The sequence below is a fragment of the Lupinus angustifolius genome, unplaced genomic scaffold, assembly GCF_001865875.1.
Source record: "Lupinus angustifolius cultivar Tanjil unplaced genomic scaffold, LupAngTanjil_v1.0 Scaffold_17_12, whole genome shotgun sequence".
Taxonomy (NCBI): Eukaryota; Viridiplantae; Streptophyta; class Magnoliopsida; order Fabales; family Fabaceae; genus Lupinus; species Lupinus angustifolius.
Genome location: NW_017718989.1, coordinates 1 through 10,629, shown reverse-complemented (window position 1 = coordinate 10,629; position 10,629 = coordinate 1). Strand labels below are relative to the sequence as shown.

Here is a 10,629-nt window from a genome sequence, read left to right as displayed (position 1 = left end):
TAACATTGCCCTTACAAACTCTTAGGTAGTTATGAATGTAAAGATATATAACAATGTTTGCGAGTTTAGTTTTGGAGTAGAAGCAAAAAAAGGGAAAGGATTTAGGACCATGGAATACACTTGTGAGATAACTCTGAGTTTTCCCTTTCCTTTCTCTCCAAAATTCAACTCGCAAACACACTTGAGATAATTTTTTTGACTGCTGCTATGAGCTTATTCATGTTAGAACTCCCACATATATAGAATCAGCACTAATTTTTTAAAACTTTGTTTTATAGAAAACAACACATAGTTTCTTGTAACGTATATGTATATTCTGGATTGGTAGCAATTCTTCTATCACTGATCCAAATGGATACATAAGATTTTAGAAATTCATGAGATGCTACACAAGTTGGACTACAACAAGACATGAATTATTAATTTCTTCTATATATTATTTCCACTTGTACATATTATTTGAATCTAGTAGAATAGTACATTATTAAGAATCCAATTACTAAATACTACATATGAAATCAATGATAGGAAATAGGACAAAGAATTTTCTTATCTCTTATCACTGTATCATAACATTGTTGCTAGATTCCCCTGCAACCCTTTGAACCACATATCAATTCTATGTACATAATTATAAATCAATTCTTGTACACAATTACACTTACTAATAATTTGTATTGCATAAGGAAATTTCTATTTCGCATACTATATATCGAGTTCATCTTAAAGAAAATTTTATGATAATAAAGTACACCATTATGAACCGTGTACCAAACGAATAGCGTCCCTCGTAGCTATATCGTGCATCATGAACCAATTTATGATATTCGACAATGTAAAAAGCACTTATCGCTATGTGGTAAAATGTAATGAATTGCATAACCAGTAACTAAGAGTATTGCGAACCTGACAACTATATATTAGCATTTGAGCTTTTCTTCTTTTGCAATTGAATTTTTGCAGTGAGTAATTGCAGCTTGAATAGCAGCCTGCAACTCTTCCATGGTACTATCACTAGCAGAAGGAATACCTGAAGTTGCAAGCAAAAGTCCACTGTTTGTAGGAGAAGTTCTCATTGATGCTGGTGCTGAAAATTTCCCCCTCCAACCTCTCAAATCTTGTTTATTCCTTGGAGTTACATTCCCTGAATAAGAATAAGATTGTGATTGTCTATGGAGTCTAACTTTTTCTCTTGCCCCTTTGAAAAGCACAATTCTTAAGTACTTTTTTAGTGTATGAATCATATCAAACTTGAGCTTCTTTTTGTTGTTCTCCTTATCTACCTTATCTTTATCTTCATACCCTTTTGGTCCTTTTGTTAAACCAAACAATGAAAAAACATGTTTGGTCTTTTTATTACCTTCACCCTTTGTTCCTATATTGTTGCTCTCTATGTTGTTGTTTTTGTTGTTGATGATGTCTATGGTGATGTTGCTTCTATTGCTTGTGCAGCAGCTAACACTATTGTCCTTAGTGAGGTTTTCATCTTGCAATAACTCTTTGATTGGGAGGGTGAAGCTGTCCATCGAATTCGTTGAAGATCGCGGGGATGAAGTATGGTGTGATAAGAAATGAAGAGGAAGCAAGTGACCATGGAAGAAAATGTCATCAGCAGGAGATAAATCAAGTGCTAGTGAAGGAGTTGGAGCTTTGGATTTATCATCAAAAAGTGTAGTTGATGAAGAGTTGAGAGAGATTGTGAAGGAGAATTCATGAGTAGGAGAAGAAGATGTTGAAGGTGGTGGAGATTGTTGTTTTATATTGGCATGGTCTTGTTTATTTTGGTGCCTTAACTTTTCTCCTTCTTCAATTTGCTTTTTCACATTGTTTTCTATGTTCTTTTGGTGCTGATGGATTTCCATGACAGTAAAGAAGACTAATAAGATTTGATGCAATATCTGAGAATCTTTTGGTCTTTAGTCTTTTTTTTCTTTTGGTGGCAGAGAAAGTGAGGCTCTGTAGTCTTTTCTTCTGTATGAATTTAAACAAAGCTTCAGAAAGATAATGAATGAAAATTAATGCAATAAATGGTAGAGAGTATTTGTCAAAGAGAAATTGGTATGAAAACTAGGACAATGTATATTATATAAGAGCAACGTTACATGTAATCCGCAGTTAAATTTAGGTTACACTTTTCAGGTTTATGGCATATAGCACTTGTCACATGTTCACACAATATTTTCTATAGTAGAAACTCATCCACATATTTGTGCAATAAAATTATTTGTCTTATGATTTATAGTCTCACTCTCTATTGCTTGTGGGAAATGTTGTATTCATCTACCCTCTTAAATTTTACTATGTGAGATTCTAGTGCAATAGAACACCCTTAATGTATTTATAATGTAGGCATCAACCCAACAATAAGAATGTTTGTCTTTTATCTAAAGTCGTGGTTTCATATCCTTTAACATCTCTCCTTTTATGATATTAAGGTTGTGTACGTATATTCCCTATACTTTACTAAGTAAGAATTTCATGTATTGAATTGTATGAAAAATAGCAAACCATTGATGAAGAAGAAAAGAAAGAAGGTGAAGGTGCTTAAAAATAACAATGAATGACCTTCCTTTTGATTCTTTATTGAATGAGTATGCTTAGAATTACATCAATACTACTTCTCTTCTATCCTTGAACTAATGCCTAACTTATACTAATCAGAAAACAAGAAATCAAAGAAAGAAAAAGAAAGAAAGAAGATGAAAAACAGAAAAATTTCCATAACAGGAAACTGAACTACTAACTGAAAAAACAGAAAATTAAAAATTTACTAAAAATGGAAAGAACGAAAATAACTGAACTAAGGGAAAGAATCAATTGAGCTTTTTGTGTTTGACTTTGTTTTGGGTTTTGTTCTTGCTTGAATCATCATCTTCATCTATTTTAACAGCCCCCCTCAAACTTAGCATATGAATGTCAATGGTGCCAAGTTTGCCCATGATGTTTCAAAAAGGAAGAGAAGAAAGTGATTTGGTGAGCATGTCTGCAAGCTGATTTGTAGAAGAAATAGGTAGGAGATGGATGGTTTTATCTTGAACTTGTTCACGAACAACACGACAATCGATCTCAATGTGCTTTGTTCTCTCATGAAAAACAGGATTTGCTGCAATTTGAATAGATGAGTTGTTATCACAGAATATGCTAATTGGATTTGGATGAGGAATGCCAAGATCTTTGAACAAATAGGTTAGCCATTGTGCTTCGCAAGTTGCCATAGCAAGAGCCCTATACTCTGCTTCTGAAGAGGATCTGGAAATGGTGCTATGCCTCTTGCTTTTCCATGAAACCAAGGTTGTCCCTAAAAAAAGCACCACCTTGTAATAGATTTTATAGTATCAAGACAATCTGCCCAATTTGAGTTTGAATATCCCTTTAATATAGTGGAATTGTTGCTTGGAAAAAATATTCCTTGCCCTAGTGAATTCTTGAGATGCCTTAGAATTATGGTTGTTGCTTTGTGATGAAGATCAGTGTGATTGGCAAGGTATTGACTTAAGAACCCAACTGAGAAGGAGATGTCAGGCCTAGTGTGTGTTAAGTACAGCAATCTTCCTATCAACCTCCTATAAGCTGTGATGTCTATAAGAGGTGTTCATGACTTGGAGTGAAGTTTTGCATTATATTCCATTTGAGTTGATGTTGGTTTGGCTCCTAAAAAGCCTGTTTCCTGTAGAAGATCCAAGGTGTACTTCCTTTGGTAGAGAGATATGCCTTTAGTAGTCCTTGCAACCTCCATTCCCAAGAAAAAAATTGAGTTGACCAATGTCTTTAATGCTAAATTTGTTGTTAAGAATGATCTTTGTGTTAGAAATTTGTTGTAAATCATTACCTGTCAAAATTAGATCATCCACGTAGACTAGATGGCTGTGAAGCCTATGTTAGTGTTCGTAATAAACAATGAATAGTCAGAGGAGGATTTAACATAACCTATTTCAAGCAGGGTCCCTGTTAGCTTCTCATGCCATTGTCTGCTTGCCTACTTTAAGCCATAGATGGACTTTTCTAGTTTGCATACCATGTTGGAATCATTATTGTGAAGACCTTGAGGGATCCTCATATACACTTCTTCTTTGAGATCTCCATGTAGGAATGATGTGTTGATATCAAGTTGATGGAGATGCCAATTGTGTAGAGCAGCAAGGCATATGAGAACTCTTATAGTGGTCATCTTTACAACAGGACTAAAAGTATCCATATAGTCAACCCCTTTAGTTTGATTGAATCCTTTAGCTACTAATCTAGTTTTGTATCTTTCTATAGATCCATCATGGTTGTGTTTGATTTTAAAAACTCATTTACATTCTATGGCCTTTTTATTTTCGGGTAGATTGGTCAAGGTCCAAGTGTTGTTCTTGGCTAGAGCATCTAATTCTGTTTGAATTGCCTTTTGCCAACATTTATGTTTGATGGCTTCAGCAAAGTGGTAGGTGTTTGATCAATAGATATGGTTAGAGAAAAGTGCTTGTGTTTTTGGGATAAGTGATCATATGATAGAGATTTGCATATGGGATACCTGATTTGTGTAGTGTGTGTGTGTGTTAAGTCCATTGATCATATTACAGTGATAGTCATTTAGGTAGTTAGGAGTTTTTCTGATTCTCTGTGAATATCTTCTATCTTGTTGAGAATTAGAGGTGTTGGCATCAGTGTTAGGAGGATTATGAGTGATTTGTGTAGGGTCAGGCAATAGGTCATAGCCTGTTATAGGACATGATGAGGTATTTGGTTTGATGAGAGGGATAACAGGCCCCAGAGGATTGTTATTTCTGTTGTTGTTGTGATGCCATTAAGGAATGGAAAGATGTGTTCCAAGAATGACACATTCCTAGAGAGAAATACTTCATTGGTTCTAATATCTAACAAAATATAACCCTCAATACCAAGTTTGAATCCTAGAAATACACACTTCCTTGACCTAAGATCAAGTTTTCTTCTGTGGGAGACTAGGGTAGAGGCATAACATAGAGAACCAAAAACCTTTAAATTTTCAATGTTTACCTTGGTAAAGTTCTTCATAGGGTGATTTATTAGATAAGTAAGTAGAAGGCTGTCTATTAATTAAATGTATAGCATGTGAGACAGCATAATTCCAGAAACAATGAGGTAAACCAGACTGAAAAATTAAAGCTCTAGCAACACCTAATATGTGTTGATGTTTTCTCTTAACTACACCATTTTGTTGAGATGTTTCAACACAAGTTGTTTGATGTTGAATCCCTTTTGAAAGATAGAAATCATGCATAATAAACTCTTTGCCATTATCACTTCTAATGGCCTTAATTTTCAAATCAAACTGAGTGTGAACATATGAAACAAAGCCTCTAACAAGCTGACCAGTGTCAGATTTTTGTTTCATAAAGAAGGCCCAAGTAAACCTAGTTTTGTCATCAACAATAGTAAGAAAATATCTATGGCCAAAGGTGGAAATGATGGACAAAGGGCCTCATATGTCTTTGTGAATCAACTCAAATGCAGCATTAGATTTGGTATTGCTAATGGAATAGAGTAACCTTTTTGTTTAGCCAAATAACAAATTTCACAAGGATCATCATTCTTATTACATTTTACAAAAGGAAATATAGCTTGCATATTATTTATCTTGTCATGAGATAGATGGCCTAGCCTAGAATGCCAAAGATTACAATCATTATAGTTGATATGAGCATTAACATGGTGAGGTTTAACATAATTCTTGGTTGGTTCAATTAACACATACAATCCTCCTTCTAACTTAGCTGCACCAATCATCTTCAAGGAGTGTATGTCCTGAATTTGACAATGATTGGTGGTAAATATCATAGTACAGGCTAGATATGTGGTGAGTTTATATATAGAAATCAGATTAATTTGAAAACAGGAACATACAAGACATTGGTAAGGTACAAGTCTTTTGAAAAAACAACAGTTCCTGAGTAGTTAGTTATCACTTAATTTCCATTTGGCAGGGTGATCAAAAGAGCCTCTATCCTCTTAAAGTTTTGATACAAAGACAATGAGTGATAGACATGGTCTGTTGCTTCTGTGTCAAGGACCCATGTCCCTGATTTCGATATATATGAGGGAGTTGTACATGAGTTACCTGAAGTATGTTGTTCTGTGGCAGTGATAGAATTTGATGTCATTTGATTTGTGCTATGATTTGTTTGAATCAGATTCTTGTATCAAGTTCTTCAAAGCATTGTGTTGAGCTGGTGTGAAAGCCAAGATAGGATCAGACTTGTCTTGTTTGAAGACTGAATCTTCAAGATCTTGTTGCTCATCTAGTGCATCAAAACTTGATTGTCCTGTGTAGGTATTGATGTTTATGTTGCTTGTTTGATAGCTTGGAGGAAATCCATGCTTCTTGTAACATATGTCAGCAGTATGTCCTGTTTTTTGGCAAAAAGTGCAAATCTTTTGTCCTCTACCCCTTCCAGATGTCCCAACTCTTTCTTGAGCATTAGGTCTGCTTCCAAGCATGCCTCTGTATTATCTTCCTCTTTGCCTTGTTTCATTGCTGTTGCTTGAGAAACTTGAAGAAAACCTTAAATCTTCAAGTTGCATCTGTCTTTCTTGTTGGACTAAGGTAGAAAATACTTTGTTGATTGGAGGTAGTGGATCATGGAGCATGATTTGTGATCTGACAGAGGTGAATTGATTATTCAAACCCCTCAAGAAGCAGATCACATAATCATTCTCTCTGTAATTCTGAATAGCTGGAATGGTGCAATTGCATTTGTTCTCACAGGGGCAAGGTGGAATGGGCCTATAGTTGTCAAGTTGTTGCCATAGACCCTTCATTTGATTATACAAGGCTACAATGGATAAGCTTTCTTGCTTAATTGAATGAATTTCTCCAATGAGCTCAGAAATTCTGAATACATCTCTTTGGTGATACCTCTGATGAAGGTCTGCCCATATTTCTTGTGTTGTTTCCAGCCATAGCACACTTTGAACGATTGAAGGTTCTATGGAGTGGTTGAGCCAAGATACCACTAGATTGTTGCATCTTTTCCACACATCAAACATGTGATCATGTGGTGATGGCTTGGACAATGTTCCATCAACAAATTCGAGTTTATTTTTTGTTTCAAAGGCCATTGTCATGCCTCTTGACCAGGAGTCATAGTTTTCCCCATTTAAGAGAGATGACACAAGTGAAGAACTTGTGTTTTCATTCGGATGCATATAATAGGGACTAGTTGGATTGAGGATGGGATTTGTTAGTTGATTGGCCATACGGAGGTTGAGAAAAGAGGAGAAGCAGGATGGCAAGATGCAAGAATAGTAGAAGAAGAAGATGGCAGAGATGGTGCAGCAGAGTCACCCTTACAAGGGTGCTCTGATACCATATGAAAAATGGCAAACCATTGATGAAGAAGAAAAGAAAGAAGATGAATGTGCTTAAAAATAACAATGAATGACCTCCCTTTTCATTCTTTATTGAATGAGTATGCTTAGAATTACATCAATACTACTTCTCTTCTATCCTTGAACTAATGCCTAACTTATACTAATTAGAAAACAAGAAAGAAAAAGAAAGAAAGAAGATGAAAAACATAAAAGTTTCCATAACATGAAACTGAACTACTAACTGAAAAACCAGAAAATTGAAAAATTACTAAAAAAGGAAAGAATGAAAATAACTGAACTAAGGGAAAGAATCAATTGGTTTTTTGTGCTTGACTTTGTTTTGGGCTTTGTTCTTCCTTGAATCATCATCTTCATCAATTTTAACAAATTGCCTTTTTAATTATTGGATTTACACTATCTCATTATATTTAAAAATATGCCCGTGCACATATACATGCATAATGAAATTTACACAACAAATACCATTTTTTAATGCATGGTTTAAGATAAAGTATATATCTCACACTTGAAAACAAAAAATTTGTTTAGTTCTTTCGGTGACATTATGGAATGGATGATTGATGAGAAGATAAGTTTCACTAGTTTGTGAAAACAAATGGTTGGTTGTTTATTGAGTCCTAGTCAGGTCACACAGCAATAGCAGTGCTGGTTTTGGAAATGAGTTCACAAGGTTCCAAATTAGGCCACTAAAAGAAGATGGGATTGGCATGGCTTATTTCACTTTTTAATTTTGGACTTTTTTATAATAAGGTCCCTTGAAAATGAAATTTCCATGTACTACTACATTATTATTCAATATAGAATTCAAAAGGGAATTTTAGAATATATTGCTTAATAAATTTTCCCTACTTAGGTTGCTTCTTGTCATTGGTATTATTGGGTCCCCACGTGCAAAGAAGGACTAATGTAAACTACAATGTTGATTTTGTGTCTACTAGTGAAATTGTGAAAGGTCCATTAGTCTATGCCTTTTCTAATTGAAGATGGTCTCTTATATTTTTCTTTGTTATCTTCATTTGTTTCAATGAGAGAGATGTGTTAATTGTATAATCATTTAAGGATAAATTTCCCAAACATGTTTTTATAACCAATTCGCAACTTTTGTGTTTAGTCGAATTTTGGGGTGGGAAATCAGACAAATGTAACCCATAATTTATTCAAGGTGATCATGTATATAAATTCGATTATTTATATGGTCTAGTTTTAGGTTAAGTTTTTTCAAGCAGTGAAAAATAAATGTTGACATAGACTAACTTTATTGTAGTGACTTTAGAATAAATTTACAATTAGGTAGTGTATAGAAATTGTAATGACATGAATACATGGAAATAATTAGTTTGTTGTTGCAAAGGGAGTGAGAAAGATTGTTACCATCTATCTAACTGCTAGGAGTGAAAAGTGATTGACAGCCATACAAAAGTGAGGAGAAGAGAAATAAAACCAGAAACAACTGTATTTGCTAATCGATTATTAGAAAAGAATATATGTAAATGTGAGGTTTCAAAGTCGTAAAATATAATTATGAGATAATTTTAAATTTTTTTGTTTTTTTCATTTATTTTTAAAACTTAACTCGCAAAGGTACTTTTCGTGTGATGTAGAACAATGGCACACGTCTATAGGGGGTGGTCCATGCAACAAGCTTAAAGGAATTTTGCAAGCATATTTAAGGTCAACATCTTAATCATTGAGGCATTATTTTGTTGGATAGACACATCTTCATTCCTCACAACTTTCACCACTTAATCATACTCTACATTTCTTATCTTTCTCTTTTTTTCTAAGAGGAAAAAAAAACTTAGCATAAGACAAATAGTTCACTCTAGCTACACATGGTCCTTTGGTTGGGAAAACTTTTTTTTCATTTTCTTCCTCTCATAGCAGTCAATAAAAAAGATCAGGAAGTGAAGCATTCTTCACATATAACATCTCCCTATTCTGGATATTATAGGAAGGAGATGATTTCTATTAGTAGAGTATCTTATGTAATAATTAAACTCTCATGTATATTATTGCTATGATGAGTTGTAAACTAACACACATGATTGTTCAACTATAGTATTTATGGAACTAAATGCTATCCATTATTAATTATAAGGAAACTGTTCTATTTAGTATTGCTTCTGAACCCCATATAGACATTATATTGCATTCGTGCAGTTTTATAAAATACCATGCTCCATAAAATAGCATATCCCTATTGTTTTGTATGTGTACAAAATAGATTTTTTTCTACTGGCACTATTATGTATCACCATGTTTATGTTTATAATTTTTTGTACTACTAAAGATATCCCATTACTCTATACTTAAGGACTTAATTCATTTCAGAATGTGCAATTATTCCTCTCACCAATTATCGCTCTCATGAATTGAATTTTAACCTTTTAGTTTTTTTTTGTAAACTAATATGATATTACTACTAAATCAATTTCTTATTGTTCATCATCATGTTTAAAATGAGAAACATTCACCTTTTTAAAAAATTAAATTAACTTCCATTAAAATCAGAATTGATTTCTCATTAATAACAAAGAGAGTGATACATTATTAATAATCGTATAAAAGATTTTTCTATTCTAAAATACTAAATATTTCAGGCACAGGTTTTAATGTGATATTTTATACTTATACTAAAAACAAAAAAATGTGATATTTTACTATCTAAGAGATGCTAATTCATAATCACTGAAAAATCCCATGTTTTTTCTTCTTCTGAGGACTGTATTTAATTATTACATAACATCAATCAATTGTGGCTAGAGATGATGAATACAACTTACCTTGGTGTCATTGAAAACTATTGATAGATAGTGTACCTGTTTTCTAGCTGAACGAGGGTGCCTAAACTCTGATGTTCATATTCATAGTGTTCTAATGTAGTAAAGTAGCAATAAATACTCTTAGAAATAGAAGTTAAATGTTGACAGCATCTTAGATTCAATTATTCTTGTCTTTTAACAGAGCGGTCACAATTTAATCATCTATTCCAAATAGTGTCATCTTTTGATCTTTGCCTCATGATCACAATGCAACAATATTACTGTTGTATCAAACTCACCCTCTATTATTTTGGTCTCAAATTCTAATTGTCCAAAAAGACATAGTTGTTGGATGGGGTAAATTAAACCAAGAACAAAATTCACTGCCAACTTAAGAGTCAACCAATAACACAACATAACTCCATTAAATTTGGAACATCTAAAACGTTTACATGTACAAATGGCCTAATGCTCGTATGGTAAAAAGAATTATCAAAACCAAGTAATACGCGGG

General features: G+C 33.5%; 1 protein-coding gene across 2 annotated transcripts; it reads right to left on the bottom strand.

Annotated features, from left to right (window-relative positions):
* Positions 1 to 407: 407 nt before the first annotated feature.
* On the bottom strand, positions 408 to 1,966 carry LOC109338040 (BRI1 kinase inhibitor 1). 2 transcript variants are annotated; one of them, XM_019575174.1, is made up of 2 exons: positions 1,834 to 1,966; positions 408 to 1,800 (listed from the first exon to the last, which is right to left on the bottom strand). In XM_019575174.1, exons 1-2 carry the CDS (start codon positions 1,860 to 1,862, stop codon positions 921 to 923), a joined length of 909 nt encoding a protein of 302 aa, XP_019430719.1. In that variant the 5' UTR covers positions 1,863 to 1,966; the 3' UTR covers positions 408 to 920. The 2 variants fall into 2 exon arrangements, with proteins under 2 accessions (XP_019430719.1, XP_019430718.1); XM_019575173.1 differs by having other exon boundaries at positions 408 to 1,885.
* Between the last annotated feature and the right edge of the window lie 8,663 nt (positions 1,967 to 10,629).

Coding starts and splice junctions, on each gene's coding strand:
- LOC109338040 (XM_019575173.1), bottom strand. CDS start 1,862: ATGGAAATCCATCAGCACCAAAAGAACATAGAAAACAATGTGAAAAAG.